The sequence below is a fragment of the Phaseolus vulgaris genome, chromosome 2, assembly GCF_000499845.2.
Source record: "Phaseolus vulgaris cultivar G19833 chromosome 2, P. vulgaris v2.0, whole genome shotgun sequence".
In the NCBI taxonomy this organism is placed as follows: Eukaryota; Viridiplantae; Streptophyta; class Magnoliopsida; order Fabales; family Fabaceae; genus Phaseolus; species Phaseolus vulgaris.
The window spans coordinates 3,376,508-3,399,996 of NC_023758.2; the positions used below are offsets into that span (position 1 = coordinate 3,376,508).

At 30.6% G+C, this 23,489-nt stretch overlaps 4 protein-coding genes across 5 annotated transcripts; 2 read left to right on the plus strand and 2 right to left on the minus strand.

Moving 5' to 3' along the window:
- Positions 1 to 3,037: 3,037 nt before the first annotated feature.
- Positions 3,038 to 3,520, plus strand: LOC137809869 (uncharacterized). Its single transcript, XM_068610930.1, has one exon. The coding sequence runs from the start codon at positions 3,038 to 3,040 to the stop codon at positions 3,518 to 3,520; it is 483 nt and encodes a 160-aa protein (XP_068467031.1).
- Positions 3,521 to 5,634: 2,114 nt separating this feature from the next.
- LOC137809590 (heavy metal-associated isoprenylated plant protein 43-like) lies at positions 5,635 to 6,979 on the plus strand. Of its 2 annotated transcripts, XM_068610704.1 has the most exons (3): positions 5,635 to 5,783; positions 5,922 to 6,019; positions 6,091 to 6,979. In XM_068610704.1, the coding sequence occupies exons 2-3, from the start codon at positions 5,935 to 5,937 to the stop codon at positions 6,417 to 6,419; spliced, it is 414 nt and encodes a 137-aa protein (XP_068466805.1). In that variant the 5' UTR covers positions 5,635 to 5,783; positions 5,922 to 5,934; the 3' UTR covers positions 6,420 to 6,979. The 2 variants fall into 2 exon arrangements, with proteins under 2 accessions (XP_068466805.1, XP_068466804.1); XM_068610703.1 differs by having other exon boundaries at positions 5,636 to 6,019.
- A 587-nt stretch (positions 6,980 to 7,566) lies between these two features.
- On the minus strand, positions 7,567 to 13,064 carry LOC137810260 (uncharacterized protein C25H2.10c). Its single transcript, XM_068611435.1, has 7 exons — positions 12,905 to 13,064; positions 12,698 to 12,814; positions 11,805 to 12,263; positions 10,996 to 11,135; positions 10,783 to 10,903; positions 9,043 to 9,183; positions 7,567 to 7,900 (listed from the first exon to the last, which is right to left on the minus strand). The coding sequence occupies exons 1-7, from the start codon at positions 12,980 to 12,982 to the stop codon at positions 7,826 to 7,828; spliced, it is 1,131 nt and encodes a 376-aa protein (XP_068467536.1). The 5' UTR covers positions 12,983 to 13,064; the 3' UTR covers positions 7,567 to 7,825.
- Positions 13,065 to 15,116: 2,052 nt separating this feature from the next.
- LOC137810259 (hexokinase-3-like) lies at positions 15,117 to 19,446 on the minus strand. The gene is made up of 9 exons (XM_068611434.1): positions 18,896 to 19,446; positions 17,887 to 18,037; positions 17,612 to 17,791; positions 17,060 to 17,134; positions 16,715 to 16,870; positions 16,538 to 16,636; positions 16,339 to 16,466; positions 15,811 to 15,892; positions 15,117 to 15,720 (listed from the first exon to the last, which is right to left on the minus strand). Exons 1-9 carry the CDS (start codon positions 19,165 to 19,167, stop codon positions 15,367 to 15,369), a joined length of 1,497 nt encoding a protein of 498 aa, XP_068467535.1. The 5' UTR covers positions 19,168 to 19,446; the 3' UTR covers positions 15,117 to 15,366.
- Between the last annotated feature and the right edge of the window lie 4,043 nt (positions 19,447 to 23,489).

Genomic DNA, 23,489 nt, shown 5'->3' on the forward strand with positions numbered 1-23,489 from the left:
TTAAAATAGGGAATAAACAAAACATCAATGGCATAAACTTATAACAACAGAGTTGGACACCTAATCACAAAACATGATTTTCTATATATGAATTTGTTTGCACTTTATTTATGTTGATATTTTTTTTGAGTTTTAATTATCAAGAAAATTTCAGAATAATTTTATGTCGCATAGCATGAACAAATCATCAATAAATAATATATAAGAAACGTATAATGATGTGACCGTTTTACTATATTTAATATATTCACATGTTTTTCCATTAAGATGCGTCGGTAAAGGAAAAGTAATGATATGAGAAAGAAAATAATGAATATTTATTCACATCAAAATCAACACATATTGTACAAACTATACAAAATCAACCATTTCATAGTTTAATTTTAATAATGCAATACTTTACTAAAAAACAAATACTAAAGAACAAACAATGTTGCAAAAATATTGAAATTGATGACCACGTCACCCCACATCAAGATATTCTAACCTAGGGTTCTATTGAAAATTAAAACTAGCTTCCTTTAGCCAATTTTGAGTAGGTGTGCTCACAAAGAGCTTTAATCTTACATGATCGAATGATAGCTTAACTTGCACCGCAAAATCCTAATTAATTATCTAACCATATCACTAGGACTCCATATAGACTAATTATGAAGCTAAAAACACCACATGCAACCCATCTTAACCAAACAAACTTAAAAAATCAAACTAAAAGGAAAAAAGAACAAAAATGGACTTACTCTAATTAAGATTCTGATCAGACAGTCTTGTAGTGATAGTTGTTAGGAGTTTAATGACAGACTCCGATCTTTAATCTCATGAGAGGAGAAGAGAAACTCAGAGAGAAAATAAAGGAAGTAAAAAGAGATATTGTAGAGAGAATATGATTTTTTAAAAATAAAAACTGTTTAATTGAATTTTTTTATTTTTTATTTTTTACTTTAATAATAAAATATTTAAATAACATTTTTACTCTGAAATTATTTCTAAATCCTTCCATAATCCAAATATATAATTAATAACTTCATTGAAAAAACACTTTATTTTTCAAAAACTTCATTATAATTGAAAAATATTTACACTATTTTAAGGATCCCTCTAAGACATAAAAGGTTATATCCACTGTGATACTTTTAAAAATTAAAATGTATTAAAATTACAATAATAAAAATAATTAAAAATTATAAACTAAATATCTGTACATGAAATACTTAACTAGTTTTAATTATGATTTGGGAAGGAAGGAGCCTGAAATAATTAATGATAAATCATAACTATTTATAAATTCAACTATTCATTATTTCTCTTTCTCATATCTATTACTTTTCAAAACCTATGCTGCCTATACATTTGTTGAGTGCCTATCCTCTTTATTACATTTACTTACTCATTTGTGTTTAGAAAAGACTTTTAAATATTAAAGTGAAAGAGAATATTAAAATGTCATGCAAATACGGAAACGTCAGTGTTCATATAATGAGGACCAGAATGCACGAGCGATGCCAAAAAGGTCACTTTTTGTTCACTCTTTCACGCATATTTTCATTATTTTACGATTAATAATATTTTGTTTAGTATTTTTTAATACTATCTTATAAATATTAAAGTTTGAAGCTTGTTTTACTTAAAAACAAGATACGAATTTTGTTTTTATTGTCCTAAAAACGTTTGAGAGGATTAAAGAAATAAGATATATATATATATATATAAATTGTTTCCACCGTGAATTCTCTACAAAAGTTGCAGGGGTCGTTGATAGAAGATGAGATGACAACTAGTTTATCTTATAAAGAATAAAATAAAAATTTACACTTTATTTTATATATTTATATCTAAATCAATCACATTAATTAAGAGTTGTATAAATATATTTTTCAATGAATTAATAGAGATGGCTATTAATACAAGAAATAAGTCACCCCCTCACGCCGAGAGTGATAGTTAGAAGCTCGTGCGTGGGACGATAGCAGCCCGATAGCGGGTGGCATGATAATGCCAACAAATACTCGCTAGGATAGGCTCGAAAACATGCTCTGATACCATGTTAAGAAGTGGACTTTAAGCCTAACTCAACTCCATAAAACCGGCTCATAGGGTTGAGATCTGCACCCATTTATATATTATGAAATGCCCTTATCTCTAGTCGATGTGGGATCTCCAACATTGGGAAGAGTAGATGGCAGCAGGTCTGATAGTTTAATTTTGGCACGCCAGTTATAGAGAGTTCTGCTTCTGGACCAGTTTTGATTCTTTTCTTAGATCACATGCAAGCAGAGAAGAACTCAGTGTTTGACTGCACTTTTCAACTTCCTACCTTATCATCCTTACCGTACGTTAAAGAATCCACAGAGATTGTTGTTCAACAGGATAAGTAAGGATACATCAACTTTAGACGGGTCTTTTGCCATTTAAAAGTTACTTATTCCATGCATATTCCATGGAATAAAACCTTAAATTAAGGAGTATTTAGAATGTAAAATCCATCGTACACATTCTCTAGTTCTCCATAATTCAAAAGTGGTTGTCTTGGTTCAAAAGAATATTTGTTTTTTGGTTTGGTTCAAATGAATATTTGTTTTTTGGTTTGTTCTCTTTTTTCAAGTGGTGTCTCGAACTTTTGATTTGTATGACAATGATTTCTTGATATATCTTTTAGCTTAGGTGTTTATTTTTGTCAGTGATACTAGACGACGATGCAAGTATTATGATGAAGTGTCTTATACCTTTTATTTTGTATAAAAACTGGACCATCCTAAATAGTTTACATTTATTTATTTTTATTGCTGATAAAAAAAATTATATATTCAGAGCCTCGAACCAAACTTACTTTAGTGAAAATTATATTTGATTTGGTGTTAGTTTAAAATATAAATTTAGTTAATGTGATTAATGGGAAGGATGTGAGCATGTGTAAGATATTAACCTCTTAGAAAAGCACTATTAGTGTAGAAAAAAATGGTGATGAGAGAGTTCAGAGTGTGTATATAAGAAGAGGAAGCTCTCTCTCTCTCTCTTGTTCTTTCTTTCTTTATAGACCATGGACGCAGTGGAGTTGAGCAAATTGAAAGCAGGGAAAAGAAGCATCGTTAACAGCATTACCAAGACACTTCGCATTCTCCAACTCTGCGTCGCTCTCTTCTTCCTTACGTGGTTCTTCACGCGCCTCCCTTTAGCTCTGCGACTCTCCGCCGACTACCTCCGCAGTCCTCTCTTCGTCTTCGCGGTCTTCAACGCCATCATCGCCGCCCTCCTCGCCCAGTCCCGCCGATTCACCCAATCGAATTCCGATGATCCGGTGGCAGAGGCAGAGCACCGGCAGATCGCAACAGATTGGCGGAGTGTGTCTGAGGAAGAAGAGGGCGAGGATGGGAATAAGACGGCGGGACGAGAACTCCGGCGATCGGAGACGGAGAAGGGTTTGGAAAAGTGGTATCCGCAAGATAAGCTGACGAACGAGGAGTTCCGGCGCACGATAGAAGCGTTTATTGCAAAGCAAATGAGGTTGCTACGAGAAGAGTAGTCATAAAATGAAACATGAAATTGGCCTTTGAAACCAAAATCTCCATCACTGCACTAACCAATCAAATCAACTCTTGTGTCTATTCATTTCTTTCTTTTCTTCTTCTTACTTCTTACTTCTTACTGCTGTGTAAAAATAAATTTCATATTTTACAATTTGTATTACCATGTTTATAATCTTTTTTTAGTTTGAATAGAAGAGAGAAACGTGATTCTCTTTTATATTCTTTTAGCTGCATATCCCATGGTCTTCCCACCAATAACAATCATAAGAAGATAAAAAAGGATGGCAATGGGATCCTTTTAGTTCATAAAATATGGTTGAGTTTCACAATGTTGATTTTATTGGTAACGTATGATTACTATTTTAATTTAAAAATAGTATAATATATATAATATTATATTTAAATTTTGTTATAAAAAATTAAGAAATATTGTAATTTAAATAATATATGCATTTCAAGAAAGATAAAAACAACTATTAAATATTAAAAACTTATTATCGATTTTGTGAATATATTTTGAATTAATGATTAAGGATACTTTCTCCATACACCTTAATGTATTTTTTTCTTGCATTTCATATTTCAAAAAATACTTAAATTACAATTTGATATTTTTCATTGAATGTTTTTTCTGTCCGAATTAGCTCGTCAGTGGTAGAAGCTGGTTCATTGGCTTAAGCCAGTCATCTATCCAAAGAGCCTACCCTACTACGCCTCCTATAATAGATTCCGCTCCAAGCTTTCTTTCTTCATTTCTCTCTTTCATTAGATCATCACACAAACAACAAGTATTAAGGTAAGTTATTGAAATAAATGTTCGTCGTAACATATGTAAATGAAAGAAAAATATTATAATTAACAAATCCACGAACCAATTCAATACAAAATCATTCCATCAATACAAACATATCAATCAAAATAAGCCGCAAATGAGTCTATACCAAATGTTATTCAACAAATAAAATATCAATTGACACCATATGAAAGACATGTGTTAATTATGTTTCATCAGAAACTAACATTTGATCAAAACCAAGACTTAAATTTATAAGCAAACCTAAGAATAATAAAATAGGGTAAATTCATTACAATCCAAACTGCACATTTACATATGTCACAATGTGTAATAACTCCTTCATTAATTTCTCACCATGTAATAGCTTGTTAATAATACAACATATTTTTAATTATTTTCTTCAACTTATTAATAAGATAAAAATATTTGATCTTTAGAGTCAAATTGTAGTTGTTATAACTCTCAAGTCAATAATTATATAAAAGTAAGCTATAAGTATCTAAGAGAGAGAAAAAGATAATTTAAAGTAAATATTTTTGTTGGAAAAGTGCTTATATAGGTTTTTGTAGCTTTATATATTTAATAGGTTAATTTATGGAGTTGTAATTGAATACCATATTTGAGTTATAATAAAATATAATTGAAATGTTATGTTTAAGTTAATTAATATTAATTTATAAGATACTTAGATTATAGTATAAGTATGTTGTCCTTTATTAAGATGTTTGAAATATCTTTTCCATTTGATTAACTTTCCCCATATATTAATTGTTTCTTGATTAAAAAAAATTCTTTAACATTGAGAATGAGTCTAATGAGAACGAAAATCCAAATTATTATTTTTTTATTGTCTTGAGAATGTTGTAAATCACTAGAGATTATGACATTTCATTATATATAAGTGGATGCAAACCTCACTCTATCCTAGCTTGTTGGGCTTATTAGGTCACCCGCTATCGGGTCGTTATCGGACAATCCATAATATGTAATTTCACGCACGAGTTGTCACTCTCGACGTGAGGGGTGTGTTAGAGATTCCACATCAACTATAAATTAGAACATTTTATTGTATATAAGTGGGTACAAACCTCAATCTTATAAGTCGATTTTATGAAGTTGAATTAGACTTAAAGTTCACTTTTTAATAGAGTAATATTTTTATACTTAGAAAAATAAATTTACAGAAATGAAAGTATACAGAAGAAAAAAAAGACAAGAGTTTGGTTGAACCGTTCATTGGCTTGACAGTGTCAAATAAGTATTATAGTTCACCAAATATGAAAAAATAAGCAAATAATAAGTTTGTACGCAGAATTCCAAGGCTTTCGTTTTCAAGCAATGTCACTTCACAAGAACAATGCAAGTTGTAACAAATCGCAGACGGCAAAATCAACATAAAGAAAAGAAACATCAGGTAGGATTACACACGCCAACAGAACAAGAGACAAGTTTAGCCGAGGACGGTAAACAACCATACAAGAAAAGCTGTTAATAATTTCCCCATTTTTGTTTTTGTTTGGTTCACCTGAAATGATACATCTCTTAATATTGGAACACCAACGTTGTTGCTAACTTCACAAAACCTGTTAGTGCGATTTCAGAAGAAGCAGGTCCATGGTTAAGAAGACGGTGTTGAAGGTTGACATCACTTGTGTCAAATGCAAAAGGAAACTCCTCAAGACTGTGTCTTCCCTTCAAGGTAACCAACAACCCCAACACTAGTTCTTAATCTTTGTTTTATGGGGAATTTTAATTTTGATTCAATTTTAGGGGTGGATAAAATTGAAGCTGATGAAGGGAAGGGTACGTTGACCGTGACAGGGGATGCAGACCCATATGACATAATAGTTCGCATTAGGAAAGCTGGGAAACATGCTGAAGTTGTGAGTGTTGGGCCTCCCCCGGCCCCTCCGAAACAGGACCAGAAGAAGCCCGAAGAAAAAAAGCCCGATGAAAAGAAGAAGCCCGACCCAGTGAAGCAGGAGCAAAAACCGAATGAGCCCTACATGCAGATGCCATATTACTACCCGCCACACCAACCGGTAGTGGTATACATGAACAGATACGAGGAGCCCAATCCATCTTGCACTATATTGTAACAGAATGCTCAATTTTCAGCCAAAATCAGGACTGTTTCTTCCTGCACCTCCATACCTTCTTCTCTCACCTTCAGAAATTTTCGAATTTCCAAAATTATCCTTCTATAATATTTCGGATTACGTAATCCAGAGGTCATTTTTTAAATTTGTAATTAGCTTTCAGATTACATAATCTGGAAACCTTTTTTTTTTAGATACATGACTACTTTCTGTATGGCATAATTCAGAAGTCTTATTTAGCTTACAAATTATGTAATCTGAAAGTCTTTTTTTAAATGAGTTTCCGTATTACATAATCTGGAAACTAATCTATGAGGATGACACAAGAAGGATAAAAATGTATTTTCATGTTATGTATGGAGGTGACAGAAAAAAATATGGAAGTGAAGGAAGAAACAGTTAGGAGAGAAATAGAAAAGGCATAACCTGTGGGACAAAATTGAGAATTTGTTTGGGCTGATTTTGAAGAAGAATTATTATTGTTTTCATGTATGTTTTGCTAAGCTGCTATATATGGTGTTTTTGTCAACGATACATACAGAACAAATTAGTATGCAGAACACGAAGGGTAATAGTAGTTTTTACTTTCTACAATAACATTTAATTTTTAACTAATTTTGTTTCGCACCTTTTGCAACATTTCTTAAGTTGAAGTTTAATGTTTTTGTTCTTCTAACCCTCAAACCATAACATAATGGATTTTGTTCACGTCTTAATGAGTAAACAAATAACGAATGAAGACAGTGATTGATGTTAATAATATTTATTAATAAATTTTATTTTAAATAAAAAATATTCTTTAAAACATAATTTTAAATAAAAATTTGAACTTAATATATAATCCAAACAATTTTTTTTATAAAATATTAGAATTTTCTTTTTATAAAATATTAGAAAAAAAATAGTTTTCAAAAAACAAATTCAAATAAATTGCACCACTATAAGTTTAAACAAAATTAATCTCTACAAAATCAATTATAATTCCACAATTCTAAATAAAAATCCAAAATCTATAAAATTATATTCTAAAGAATTTATCCGTTGATTTTAAAAATATATTAAAACAAAAATCATTATAAAGGAGTAACAAATACTTGCAGGTACGACTACTATAATACCGTATTTACGTCGTAAATAAGTAGGTAGATAACTAAAGTACAAGTTTCCGTTACCATTGGAAATTTGATCCGCAGAAAGGTACATCTACAAATTCCCTAAGAAAGCCTATATTACTCCACTGCTGCATAAGAACTTACAACACAAAAGTAGTCAAAAGAAGTAACACTGGGTAAAATGAGAAGAGTAAAGCAGAAAGCACAAAGTTAAAAGGGTAAGTGAAAATATGATAAACTATTATAATGGTGCAAAATAGAGACAAGTAGATAAGGTGCTGGAAGACTCAGTCTTTATGATGTTAACTGCCTCAGATTGTACTTGGAAAGCTCCTTGTATTTCTCAATCACCCCGATCAAGCACACAGTCTGCCAAGTCAAAGAAAGAGGATCATTATGTCAAACTCAGAAAAACATACAAATTACTTACAATGAACAAACTCATATCCCTCTATATAAATCAATTTTAGAAATAAAAAATAATTAATCACTTTATTAACTAAATTAGATATTATTTTAAAGACTAAAACAATACAATTATTGGTATATAAAATAGTTTCTATTATTTATAAAGTATATAAATTAGTTTCTAAATTAGTATCTAATTAATTACTAATTAATTTTAATTTTAATTACTAATTAGTTTAGATTATAAAGTTGGTACTTAAAATCTAAGTATCTAATTAAATACCAATTTATAAACTAGTTTATAAATTTTATTAACAATAGAAACTAATTTAAATACCAATAATTTTTTTAATCTCTAAAGTAATATCTAATTTAATTAATATGATGACTAATTATTTTTTATTTTTAAATTTGATTTCTATTTATTAATTTTATTGTAGTAGTATTAAAACATAATTCACCATTCAAAGAAGAAATGCATTTGTAACATTTTGAGGTATATTATGCCCAAACTATGCAAGTGCTTTTAGGTGACACAAAACAAGACAAAATCAGAAAAACTGCCACAAGAGAAGCCAGAAATTGGTGGTTTACAGCACTAGTGAAAGTACAGGTACAAATTTTTATTTTCCAAATATAGAAATTTAGACAGTTTTTCAAGAAAGCCATTAAATTATGGTTTTACATCAACGTTAAGAGGACAATTTGATGGGGCCAATTAAGCAGCTAAATAAAACAGCAGTCAATTTGAAAAGAAAAATGTAAGACAATAATGTGGCCCGTCATGACATCCAGTTCACAATATTGCTGAAGCTAAGGGAGAAAAAAATGAAATTCATACTTTGACAATCTTTGGAGAGTTGTATACAGCTCCTAATATGATAGATTTAGAAATAAATATATATAATAAAAGATAAATTTATAATTAAATGATATGAGAAAATATTAAAATAGTAATATTTGGAGTTGTAATATGATTGTATAAAATATGGGATTGTCGATGTATCATTATCCAGAAAAAATGACGTGATGAGCACACAAGATAAGCAGAGATGACGACATACAATTTCACTTAAACTCCAGACAGAGCATGGCTTTCTTACCTTAGCAATTTCAACTACTATAGTTTTATCAGGATTTTTTAGGTCAACTTTATGGGGTTCAGGAACTGACTTCGCCACAGCATCAATGATTTCCATCCGGTCAACACCTGTGTTCGCCCGAGCCTCGTACAGTACAGCAAACTACATACAAAAAGGCATGTCAAATTATGTAGAAGAGACACTAACACAGATATTGATATAACACGGACACATTTATAAATTATATAAATTGACAATAAAGATTTATGTGTACAAGTATATTTCAATTTTTCTTTTGTAGCAGAAAGATGTTTCTCATTGCTGGTTCAAAAGAATTTGTTTCTTATTTTTGTAATCATAATAAAAATTTATACAATAAATGAGTTTTTAGAAAATTAATATATTTATCCTTTTAAAAATTGTGTTAGAACCATGCTAGAATTGTCAGAAATCTTATTTTTTGAATTGAACACTTCACCGATACGTGTCATATGAGTGTCGATGTTCGATACCATGTGTCCGACACGGACACACCATTTAAGAGACGTGTTTGAGCCTCATAGATGTCAAGTACTGACAGTAGAGCAAACAAAAGGACCCAACCAGACAAAGAATTGAGCATAAACTTAGTCAACATTTGTATCTTGTAGAGATATGCATATTAGTACATAAATGAGTAGTAAGTCTTCACTAATGAAATTAGTTTTCCAGAGTGCTTGAAAGCAGACTCCTTATGCAGACAGACATAAGAATTGGAATTAAGTTTAAAATAACAATTTCAAATGCAATTCTGACAAGTCATTCGGAATCATAAAATTGGATTAGATTGTATTCTATACACAGTCACCACTGTGATTTTTAATAATAATATCTCTCCATTGCTTCTGTAAAAAAAATTATCATCATTGCCATAATCGAACTTTTAATAGATACAAATAAATGGTTTTATTGTAGTAATAGCAGCAAGGAATGGTGGTGGTAAGCAGTATAATTAATATTGGAAACCATGAATGGGAGCAGGTAGCTTTTGCAACAGTGCCAACACTAAAAGACACAATATAGGCAGTGCTGATGGAGACAACAATGAGCGCAAGTGATATCACTGTGTTGTATCAATGTGAGAGATGAAAACAGTGGTAAGTAACAACATTGAACTTAAACAGCCATGTGCAGAGATTATATTTTTAACATTTGCTTCATGGGTCTGGGTTCAGAATTGTGAAGGATTTTATTTTGTTGTTTTGAAATCAAAACCAATCAGATTCCAATTCTAAAAATCACAACAAACATGAAAAATTACAATTTGATAGCCCTACATCTAACTTCAAATTAAGATCCCAAGGCACCCAAATGTAGCCCCACTTATTTCATTCACCAGAAATCAAAACGAAATACCGTTGCCCTTGCCCCCCTCTAACAACAACAAAAATCATCTTTATGGTGTTAAAGAAAATTTAAGCTCTTGAAAGCCAGATAACCAGTCATTTTATGGTGCGATTGATGAAGCACGGGTTTGTGTATAGAGTTTCAATAATTTTTTAAGGCAACAAAGCTAGCTTTGCAAGCTTGCAAATAAACATAACTGAGTGTAGAAGTAGGAGCATTAGATAAAAGAGGAATTGTAAAATGCACTATAACGTACCTAGTACCTACTCAGCTATATTAATTTCAAAATATTAACAATGACAACATTTGTGTAGTTTGGAATGCATGTTCAAAAGAAAATGCAATACAAGCTTAAACACTAACGCAGAGTATTACCTTGTGAGGATTTTGAGTTTCCACAGGGAAGTACTGTTCCACAAGAGGCTTCATTGCTCTTGATATTTCCTCCTTTGATGCGTAACATGAGACTTCAATTGGCAAAATTCTCAAAATAAACCTAAAAGTAGTGAACACTGCATTGGTGTTTTTCTGTGCTTATGCTATATATATATACGCATACACATACATAAAGAGAGACTACAAATATACCTAGACATATGTTTCTTTGTTGATGCTGCTGATGTCACTATCCGATGAACTATGTCCTTGGGGCTTCGGTCTCCATCTTTCTTCTTCATTTGAACAAACACCACACCATTACAACCCGAATCCAGCTTGACAAACCGTCTCTGTTGGGAGAAAAAAATCACCTTAGCAAAACACAAAAATTCACAATTGAAAGTTGTAACAAATCCTAGTGTCAGATGTCTGCCACAGTACCCTCAAATCATACTCCAACACCATGAACTGAAGAATTGAACTTAGTGTCTATCTGCAGTTTTAATTTACTCTTTCCTTCAACCAAAAAATAAACTCTACCGAGGAAAAATGATAAATATAAAAGCTGATCCTGATACTACTAAATAAAAAATGTCATAAGCAGTAATTTACTCTTGAAGTCAGTTTTAGCCACCAAAGCATCTTTTGTGTCATTTTTTTATTTTCAAAAGTTTATACAAAAACAGCAAAAACAATCAAAGTTATTTTCTTTGGAACAGTGACCAATACTTACACAAGATGGCTTTTTCTTAATTAAAAGCAAAATAAGAAATGAAAATAGAAGATATTTTCTAAAAATAAGCATGTCCCGGATACAGAAATCAGCATTAGTTGCACGAGTACCAGCATATGCTAATGAATGAGCCACTTGTGGAGAGAATTATGAGAAAAACTATCATTGTCAGATAGGCCACAAAAAATGATTGGGTGAACCCAGTAAATATAAGAACATAAGATCTGTGAGCCAAGTTTTCCACTCACAGAATAAAATATATGCAGAATTAGTCTTATCAAGTCACCTTATTTTTGTCTCCCAATTCTTTGAATTCTTCTTCAATTAACTTATCAATAGACTTCTCTTCGACATTTGTTTTGCTGCACTGTTTCACAGCTGGTAGTTCATCAGCTGCCGCCTCTGTAGTCTTAAGATTGTCAATGTCTCCTTTACCCTCACTATGTTTATCTAATGCCTGAGTGGGTGGTTCATCAACTTTACAAGGATCTGATTCTCCGCCAGTACCACCATCAAGACCAACTTTGTCATCATTAACAGTATCCAATTTGGGCTTTTTCTCCGCCTTTTCCTCATCCCCCTCGTGCCGCTCCTCCGCCTCAGCAGCATCATCATCATCATCATCATCATCATCATCCTCACTACTGGAAGAGTCAGAGTCTGCAAACGTGATCTTTTTATTTATAGGTTTGCTGGGTAATTCCTTTACACTTGAATGTTCCCCATCAACTAACTCTTCATAAAACTGCATGACAAACAAACAAAAGCATGATATTTGTATTTGAACCCTTGCACTAACGGAAATTTGCATTTGCATAAATGCCAAAACTAAAAGTTAGTGGATATTTGTATCTCCCTAAAATTGAAGGTAAAAACTCAAGTTCATAAAATTCGGTCCATAAACATCGTGTTTAATTTCGTAAGGTATTTGAACTGTGCGACTATAGATTAAGACATAGGTGTAAACTTTTCAATTTTAGAGAGCAGTACATTTCATAATATATAAATTGATACAAACTTTTTATCAGAGTTAGTCTTAAAATACACTTCATAATTGGTTATGAGATAATTATGAAATGTCGTAATCTCTATGAACATGAACAATTTGAATTGTAAAATTAGAACGGTTATGACGAGGAGAAAGGAAAAGGAAAGATGAAAATAAAACAGATATCATACGGAATCGAGAATATTGAGAGCTTCCCGAGAGGCTTGGTGTTCCCTTCCACCGTCACAAGTGATGAAAAACCCTTGCACGCCAGGCCGCAGAGGATACGAACCCTTCTTCACTGCTTTCTGAAAAAACTCATGAAAACAAACTCAGCCAAAAATTCTAGAAACTTCGAAATGCATAAACTACAGAAGAGAAGAGACGAGAAGACAAACGTTATAAGGAAGATAACGTCTTCTCTTTCTGCCGTTGACGGCGGCGGCGGCTGCATCGGAACTACCGTGGGGCGCCATTGCACACCAAAATACAAATTCGCAAAGCTAGGTAACGGTTCTGCGTCACTTTAATTTACGATTCACGCTCCATGAGGACAATAAATAGATTAAAAATATATTTCATATATTTATTATATTAAAAAAATAAAAAAAAATATATGATTAATGTATAAAATATTTAAAAATAATGTTTGTTTTTATCTGATAAATATATAAAATATTTTAAAAAATAATTTGAATAGAAAATAAAATATACTACAATGTGATCAACTGTATCTACTAAATCATGTAAATAAATAAATAAAAAGTGTTAAAGTATTTTTGGAAATAAAATAAGTAGAAAAATTAAGAAAACGTGAGAATTGAGCAAAGAAAAATGTATTAGGTTAGTGTAGTATTTATTTTTCCAAATATTTGTATGTATATATCTAATTTTGTGTTATTGTGATTGTACTAGCTGAATTAATACGTTAATCTAATTTTTATCTACCAATACTATTATGAATAAAAAATCGGATACAAAATTTGTGAGTACTCGATAATGTCACCTTAATAAATCTAATTTGATAAAGAGTTTTTATACATAATATGTGTTTAATAATGTGTGTTTAGATTGAGAAATAAATTTGTGAAAAAAGAGAAAGTAAATTTGTAGGATTAAAGAGATTATGTGACATTATTTGGATTAAGAGACGATAAAATATTTGTAAAAATAATTTATTAAAATTTATTAATGATATAATAGTTAAAAAAATTAAAAATTATTTTAAAAATAAAAAATATAAGTTACAAATTTATCATTCTTATTAAAAAAATATTTGAAATGAATGAATAAATTTCGTGATATATTTTTATTTTAAATTTAAATTAGTTAAATTTTTCTAATACATAATATCCAAAATTTCTTGTATTTTTTAATAAAAATTAAAAAATATAATACAAAATAATTTTATATTAAATTGGAATAAATTTTTTGGTATAATAGACTCAGTCTGTTCTTAGAATTCTTATGAATAGGTATAATCTATATATGTATCGTTTTTGTTAACATATGAGTTTTAGTCTAGTCCCTCCATATTTTTGTATTTTCTTTCTTTTTTCCTTTTTTTAATAATTTTTTTTTTCAAAGAAAAAGAAAAATTGGAATAAATTTATTAAATATATTAATAATTTATAAATATAATATTTATTATATATATGTTATTTTATATAACTATGTTTTTTTTATATTATAATTTTGTTTTATGAAATAAAAAAGTTATAAATGTGAAATTGCAATTACCGTGGGACTAAATGAAATTAATAACTCTTTTCATAGTAGATATTTACCACTTTAAGTTTTAAATAGGACACTCTCAATTTTTTTAGTTTTTTAATAAACATTCATATTTTTATGTTTTCAAAAAATCACACCAATATCCTTTATATTTTAATAAAATGAATCTTTCTTTCCTTATTTTATTTTAAAATATTATATTGATTAGTTTTAAATGAAAAAGTATAAAAACTTCAAAATATAAAAAAATATTTTTATAATAAAAATTGATTTAATTAAAAATATCATAAAAAATATGTTTTGACTTATAAATATATTAAAAGTTATATTCTAAGAAATGATTTTAATATAAAAAATAAATAAATGCTATAAAACATACTATTAAACTTATTATAATATTTACATATAATGTTGATATAAGTGTATTTGTAAGTAAGCACATCTCCCCCTTCCACTTTCTTTGTTTCACAACTAAAAATCTATTTTAATAAACTCAGTTCTATTTTCTCTATCTAACCACTCAAAATATGTACTCTATAACCTCATAAATAAATTAAAGCTTAAAATAACTGAAATTTAATTATTAGTTGTAAATCATTTGATACATGAAAAATAATTCAGAAATTCAGAAAGATGTTGCTTTACATGTATACCAGACCAACGTTATAGATGATATCTTCCAATATTGAGAACGAAAACTGTTAGGGTTGCCATGGACAACACCATTGAGGCTCTGTACTTGATAGTAAACTAGCAATTGTTAGAGATAACAGAAAAAACATTAGATTTAATATTTTTTAACAGAGAACAAGACAAGCAATTTCAATCTCCTTCCAAAGATTCAACTGACCAGAGATCAATGCCACAAACACTGCGTTAAAAAAAATAATAATCATATAAATGAACATAACTTGGTCAAAGAATAGACGAAACCTTTCTTTATACACAAATATTTAAAATAGGGAGAACAAATTTTGATTTACATGGCTATACGTGTGTGTGTGCCTATATATAAATATATATATATATACATATATATATATATAAAGATATAAATATATACATATATATATATAAATATGAAACAATTTATATATATTTATAGCGGTGTACCCTTTATCCACATTTAGGATGAATAGGAGGCAGCAAGGAATGCGGCCCCAATGCCGGATCCATCTTCAGTGACCTTTAGAACAACGTGCTTGGCAATATCTTCCCCCAATATTTCATCTAGAGCTTCACGCAAGTATTCCCTAAACAATGTGTATTTAGAATACAACCCCCCTTCAATTGCCACCACTGTTCTTTTCATTTTCGTATCACTTCTACTCCGGCCACCAGTGATGCCGCCACTCCCATCCCTACCAATCTTTTTCAAGATACCAACAATACCAGCAGCTGCCAATCGACCAGCTCTCCGAGTCACCACATCACACACCTTCACCACTATTTTTCTTGCCTTCAAAGGAACCTCTGGAATCTGAGACAGACACTCAAATACAACAAAAATTAGTATTACTATTACACTACAGCAGGCAAGGGCAAAACATAAGGTGCGTCGCTTCTTTACCTCAAATGTATCAGTGAGGATTCTTGCTACTTCTCTCAAGTCAGGCGAGTTATCCTCATGCATGGCAGCCATCAAAGGAGTCCTGAATTTCCATCGGGTCATAGTTTTAGTTCGAGATTTGGAGGAGAATGGACAAGACATGCCAATATGCTCACCATTCCAGAAATGGAGCAAAACACAGCATATCTTGACCATCTACATAACTTCTAACACTAAGCGAAATTTTTTTATCAGGCGATCACATCAGGATCAAATAAATGATTCCAAGTTCACTTAATAAATATATAGCAAATTCACTTTCCAGAAGCAATAGACGCTTGCTTGTCGTGTAATTAAAATCATGTAGTTACACAATCTTTACCAACATGAGGAAAAAGTAATGGACAAAAATAAATGGACAACCATCTTTAAGACATTAAAATTGGTTAATAGCAATCAAAATGAACTTGAACGGCTACTATAAAAACCAGACTTTAAAATAAATTAACGGATAGTACATTACACAAACAGAAAGAACTCGGTACTCACCTCAATATGAAAGGCACTGAAAGCTTTGGAGAAATAGGGCCAAACATATCGGACTCTAATGACATCCTGAGAATGACTCTCCTCACTAAGTCACCAAGATACATTCCAGATATCATTTTCTCAAAACCCTGTATCCAAATCTCCAATATTTTAGTCATGACAAATCAAACAACAGAAGTCATCTGATGCAGAACCTCACCTGATCATTTGGATTAGGGCTCTCAGCATCCAAATCAATGTCATACGATGTTCTTGGCAAGTGAGATGACCAAAAGTTCCCCCATTCCATATTGACAACCTAAAAACCGGAAGAGTTAAACTTGCAGAAATTACATAAGCAGCAAAAAACAGAAGTGAAAACAAGAAAGAGCAATACCATGCGTCCAGATGTCATAAGAAGACCTTGACACTTGATAATAGCATCAACTCGTTCCAAATAACAGGCATTTGTACCAGTACCAATTATAATTGCAGCAACTGTATCTGGATCGTGATAATGCCCAACTGCTAATGTTCCAACAGTATCATTAACCTGTTGAAAACAAACATAAAATTATGTTTCACATAATAATAGTAATAATAAATAAAGACACCAAGGCAGAAATTCATTAAACATACATCATACCCAGTTGTGTAATTATTAGACATTGTTCTGGGCAGTACATTTTGGAGTTGGAGGATAGGAAATATAACTGGGGGTTAAAAGAAAGTACTTCCTTACCAAGGCAGCTACCCGAACATCTAGGCCGTTCCGTGTCAAGGCTTCTTGCAAACATGCTGCAACATCTCTTCCTACCTGACAACCCACAGTTTTGTTCTTAATATAACATGGTTATATATTTACACACTGCTATTGTTAGATCTTGTGCAAATTGAGAAGATTCTTTACTTCTATTTTGTAACTGTTAAAGTGGGAAGCACAAACAGCCATTTAAAAAGAAAAAAACTAATTTGGCCTATACAGTTAAAAGGCTGCACTGCACTGAGATCTAAGTGACAGATAACCGAACAAGAATTAAATTCAACTACACAACTAACTAAATGCATTGGGCTTATAAATAATTTTTTTATATAAAGTACAGAACTAAACAAACTATTACCCCATTCAAAATCATGCATTTTTCTCTTAAACATACAAAAAGTACCATTAAAGTTAGTGATCTGTTTTATGAGGAATAATGATACAAGAATTAACCATCTAGCACAATATTCCCTAGGAGTATAAGCTTTTCTAATTCCCAAAAAAGAACTTCTTTAAAGTCACCAGACTAACCATATCTACAATGGAAAACCCTTTCGTCCATTTGATTAAAATGCCAGAGGAAACAGACATTTGCTTCACAGGAAACGAGAATGTAAATCCAAGTTCTCTTCTATCCTGTGAAATATTGGAACCCTCTCCTTCTTTAGCGATGAAATCCTTCAATGAAGATGCAATAAAATCAAAGAGATCCTGCAGGCAGAAAATCCAATCACTTACCTCTACTATATTAAAAGATCACACAAACACCACATAAGTCCAAAATTTTAGAGTTTCGATCATGTCACCTCGCTTGTGCTGGTCATTACATTGTAGGGAATGGGTTGTCGCTCTACTTCATGTTCCAAGTCTGAAGTTGGTTGACCACTTAATTGAACCCGCAAAACCCTAAAATTTGTACCCCCTAGATGAAGTGCATAATAGGTTCCTCTCTCGGTCCTGATAATAGAAATAGAAAAATATATAAATACATCACATTCATATTGAACAAAACATATCAAAGTGGAGACAAAAATTATAGAATCAAATCTATTTAACAAATACCACTCTGCATTCTGAACAAAATTATGCGCAGGCATGATAACTCGTATGCCTCGCATCATGTGCGATCTGAGCATTGTAACTCAGGTAAAAACAGATATAGATACGATCACAGCCAAAACATTTGGATTCTGTAACTCAATCTTGCGTGTTTTCGATTTACCTTGATTATTGACACAAATCATGTGTCAGAACATGGATTTTCAAAACCGTACAGTACACACTCGCAATGCATTTGGATGTTGCAAAAGAAAAGTTAAAGTTCAGCAGAAGCACCGGTTGAAAGAGGAATTTAATTAAAAAAAATGACAGTACTGTTAACCAGTCATGAGTCACAGATTGTCATATCATTGATTTTTACTATAAATATTCGAAAAATCATTCGAAATGTTATTTAAAACACTTTTAAGTTACAGCATATCAAATCAAACACATAAAAAAGAACGCCATTGTCATACTTAAAAGCAATAGATATAAATGCACACGGGTAGGAAATATGCACAAATCATAAGAGTGAAAGCACAAATAAACAGTAGCTTGATGTAATTAGACTACAACTACAAACACGGAATGACATAAAAGACAATAACAACAAAATGCTGAAAAATAGAAAGCGAAGAATCAAAAGAGGGGAAATGCACGTTGACTTCCAAAGAGAAGTGAATGGGGAGAACTTGACTCAATGGCACAGTTAGGGACAGTGAAGGGGCAATGCAATTTGAACCTAAAGAAGGAACAGAAGAAAAAGATTATTACCCATTAGGGAGATTATCGACGAATGTGAGAAGCATTTTGAGCTTGGAGCCACCTTCAGATGCCAAACCAGCGTGCATCTCCACAGCCATGGCATCCACCACTTGCCTCAACCTACCAACCCTAGTGTCGCACCCTTCCTCCAGTTCCCTCACCACATTCGCCACTTTCTTCCACTTCCTCCGGCTTTTCACTCTCCGCCCCACCACCACCGCCGCAACCGCGCACGTCGCCACAGCCACTGTCACCGCCACCCCCACGACCACTCTCCCCATCTCCCCCGATCAACCAAACTACATCCTACCCCACTCTCCCCCGATTGCTCACCACCACCACCAAACGCCGCCGTTTCACCATGCACGAAACGAAACTCTTACGAACCGCCGTCCTCAGACACGATTGCTCTCCGGCAAAGCCTTCCAAGTCGCCGGCGATTCAAGACGCGGTTGTTCTCCGGCGAAACACGCCGGAAAAAACCGTTGAGAAAAAGTGAGAGAGTGTGAGAGAGAGAGAGAGAGACGGCGGCTGGGTGCGCAGTGGTTTGGAATTAGGATGTGCTGGAATGGAAGAAGGACCTATATGGAAACTTTTATAACGTCTGCGTAAAGACAGATTTGCCCTCCAACTTCTTTCGATATTTCGGATTTGTCACGGTATCTCTTCGCGATCTTTTTACCGTTTATGACAGATTTTGAGGTTAATGACAACTTTGACTTCTGCTCTTCTTTTTCTCTCTTTCTCTTTCTCCCTTTTTTTCACCCTATCCAAATTAATACTCTTTATTTTTCTTTCTCTTTTTTACTTTTAAATTCTAATCAAAGCAAATAACTAAATAATACACAATAATTTTATACCTTTTAGTGTTTATTTTTACCCATTTAGTTACTTTAAATATATAATTCTATTTAAGTTTAAATGAGATTTAATTTCATATTAAGACACAAAAGATATTATAAAACTAATTTCTTAAATTTATGATCTGAGTTTGAATACTACTGTAAAAAATATAAATGTTATAATTATTTTCTTTTATTTTATTGAGATTTGAAAATACATTTTACTTGTTTTAAGAGTGAAATGAATTATAGCTTTTCTTTTGGACATTTTTTTACTAACTACCCACCTTAAAAGCATTTTTTTCAATCTTTCCATATTATTTATGTACACTTTCTATAATCCAATTCTTATTACTTTAAAAAAATTAATCCATTTTTTTTAACTCCAGGACAAAAAAGAATAATTATTAGTAAACTACCATGTAAGTTTCGGACAATATATATAGCATATAAATGCCATAGAATTTTTAAGTTAAAAAACAATCTCATTTTATAAAAAAAATACCATATAATAAAAAATGGTATCGGATAATGATAATATTTTAGTTTTATTATAATTATTCAATTAGTTTGGTTCTAAAATCCAATTAAATATCCTATTTTGGTGCATTTTTCTTTAATATATATTTTTTATGAATTTTATGTGATTCTGTACCATTACACATTTATCTCACTATTCCATTAAGCTTGAAAATTGTGTTACTCCATTTTTTTTTCTATCACTTGTCACTTTTTTTCATCACACACATTACATTTTTTTTCTTGAAGGTGATGGATTTTTTCCAATTCTAAACCCCTTTCATAATTCAGAATTTATTGTTCAAATAATTTTTTTAATGCCTATTTAAATATGAAAAGAAAATATTAGCGGTTGAAAATTAGAGATAATTATATTATGGTGTATTTTTCAGAATTTTCTATTTTTTATATTAATTACTGATTATATTTTTTTAAAGTTTTTTCAAATCCATTGCAAATTAAGTAATAGCAAAATTATTTATTTAATCTGTTGCACTTAAATTTCATTACCTCTAGTCTAGATGTAATCAAATTAAAATTTAGATTATTTAATTATAAGAATAAACTATATAATACCTATTTTTTTCAAAGAAATTAAACTACATTTTTTTCTGACAAAAAATGAGAATAATATTTTTTTTTACATTAAAAAAACACAGTACTTATCTAAGATGGTGAATTAGAGCGACACGTGTCAATCAAATTAAAGACCAAAAGTTAAAAAATAATGGGTATTTTGGTAATCTCACACACGACCAGCACATTGTTATAAAATGATCGTGGTTGAACGTTCAAAAGGGCAAGACTGTAATTTTTTAAATTTCCTCGTGGGACCCACCCATCACTTGGCACTGCACCAGTTTTTCCCTTTCACCCAACTCATTTTTAAAACTTTTTTAACCAAAATATTAATCACTGTGTATTTTTCTCGATAATTTTTTAAATTAAACTTTGCACACTGCATAGTAACTAACCAACCTCTCAAAAAAATATTTATAACTATTTTATTTATAATTAATTACATAATACATAATATTTAGATGCAGCTTTTTTTTTAAATATAAAAAAAATGAAAAATAAAAATAAAGAAGAGACAGAAACGGCGACGGTAGCTGCGTATTCAATCCGTACAGTAGCAGCTGGAATCCGCTAAGTCCAGCTGTGTGTGCTCACAGACGCACCAGGCCAAACCAACCAACCTCTATTTATTCACATTCTTCATCAAATAAATAAATAAATAAAATATTTATTTTAACTTTAAGTTATAGAGATATAGTATTTAGAATTAATCATTTTGTTTAAGATATTATTTACTTTATAATTTTTAATATCACGGTTTTTTCTTAAAAAATATTTAATAAATTAAAAAAATAATATATATTTAAACTGTTTTTGAACTCGACTTTTAAACTATGGGAACTATATTGATTTTAATTCTGAGAGATAATATTTAAAATCAATCATCTCATTTGATATATATTTTTTTTTAATTTTTGAGTTTCATCACGATTTTTCAATAATTTTTTTTTAATAAATTAAAGAAAAAATATATATTTAAACTATATCTAACTTGGATTCCTAAACTATGTGAATATATGTGAACTATTATTGGTTCTACCAGAAAATTGTGTATTATTTTATTTCATAATAATTAAAAAACTATTTTTTTAATACAACAAGTAGGTAAATAGTTAATTAAATAGTAAATTTATCATTTAAAGAGTTTTTTTTTATATAAAAAATATTTGAAGTTACTTGAGAGGGAGTGAGGAGATTTTTAGTTGTGAGAATGGGTGCAGTAATTGAAGAGGGAAGTTGGTAGAAGGAATGATCGTGACCGTACATTTATGAACTGTGTTTATGGAGCAACCAAATTGAAACCAGTTGACTTCATCGAGTGAATAAATAAAAATAAAAAATAAAAATATATTTTTGGAATCTTAATAACTTTTTAATTAATATAACACGTGCTAAAAATGAGTGTGGCCTACACCTAAAAAACAAAAACTTATTAGAGCTTGGGTGACCTGTGTCCCATGTGACAATGACAACAAACATCAACCTTTTTCTTCTACAATCACACTTCACACACTTACTACTATAATACTATCAACCTCCACATCACATTCCCAATAAATGTATATATTATATACTCATTAATACAACAACCATAGGCTTAATTAATACTAATCAAACCCATAACATTCAACAAATGGAAACAAGGTTTACCATGTTTTCTAACAATAAATTGCTTCCTTATTGGTTAGACTACTGAGGTGACGGTGCCAACGGATCTATTTTGTGTTTGATCTGTTTTGCGTAAGAAATATAAACTCATTTTATTGATTATGGTCAGTTTGTGTTGTTATTTTTAATTATTAATTCAAGTTGATTTTTTAGTGATGTGTTTAGGTCTTTAGTGTTTCCTTTTGTAATGAATAAACTACCTTTGAGATTCAAAACTATAAACTTTGAGTTTGGGTCATAACATGAAGTTTGGTGGAAGATGCATACACTATTTCTTCCTCACACCAAAGTATATTCATCCTTCTCTATGGTATGTTGTAAAAGTTTAAATGATCTATGATGTTTTTTTAATTGAAAAACATATTTTACACTGAATTTGAAATACCTTTTTTTATATTGTATAATTTAAATAAATGTATTTTTAAATTATATGATTCAAAATATATTTTTATATTCTGAAACACATTTTATACAAATGTAAAATATATTTAGATGGTGAAATATGAAATATATTTTTGAATTATTTATTATACAATCTCGAATATATATTTTTATTATGTAATTCATAATGCATGTTCATAATACATTTTTATATTATATAATTTAAAATGTTATCAATCTATTAACCGTTTAAACTATTTCTCAAACCTGTATATATGTAGAAAAAAATTGTACAAGAGTGTTAGTAAATGAATGAAATAGTATGTTGATAAGTAAAAATCTAATTTAAAAACAACTTTTTAATTTTTGTGCTTCCATAATTAGTACTATATTCTCGTATTTTTTAAAACAACTCAGTTTAACTTATTTGTGTCTCTTCCTTGTATTGGTTTTCTTATTTTTAGGTGTGTCGCACGAATTTTGGTGGTGACTTAAAGTTAATTAGCTTCGAATACGTACAAAAGGTATGAGTGAATAATATCAATGGATTTTTTTTAGTAGTTGTCGTGCAATGTTTTGGATCACTTGATCCAAAAATGATTTTTTCAAAAACA

Coding starts and splice junctions, on each gene's coding strand:
- LOC137809869 (XM_068610930.1), top strand. CDS start 3,038: ATGGACGCAGTGGAGTTGAGCAAATTGAAAGCAGGGAAAAGAAGCATC.
- LOC137809590 (XM_068610704.1), top strand. CDS start 5,935: ATGGTTAAGAAGACGGTGTTGAAGGTTGACATCACTTGTGTCAAATGC. Junction 6,020..6,090: donor GACTGTGTCTTCCCTTCAAG/GTAACCAACAAC, acceptor ATTCAATTTTAG/GGGTGGATAAAATTGAAGCT.
- LOC137810260 (XM_068611435.1), bottom strand. CDS start 12,982: ATGGCGCCCCACGGTAGTTCCGATGCAGCCGCCGCCGCCGTCAACGGC. Junction 9,184..10,782: donor AAACTCAAAATCCTCACAAG/GTAATACTCTGC, acceptor TTTTGTATGTAG/TTTGCTGTACTGTACGAGGC. Junction 7,901..9,042: donor TAGTAGTTGAAATTGCTAAG/GTAAGAAAGCCA, acceptor TTGACTTGGCAG/ACTGTGTGCTTGATCGGGGT.
- LOC137810259 (XM_068611434.1), bottom strand. CDS start 19,167: ATGGGGAGAGTGGTCGTGGGGGTGGCGGTGACAGTGGCTGTGGCGACG. Junction 17,792..17,886: donor TAATGACCAGCACAAGCGAG/GTGACATGATCG, acceptor TTCTGCCTGCAG/GATCTCTTTGATTTTATTGC. Junction 15,721..15,810: donor TCCTCACTGATACATTTGAG/GTAAAGAAGCGA, acceptor TGTCTGTCTCAG/ATTCCAGAGGTTCCTTTGAA.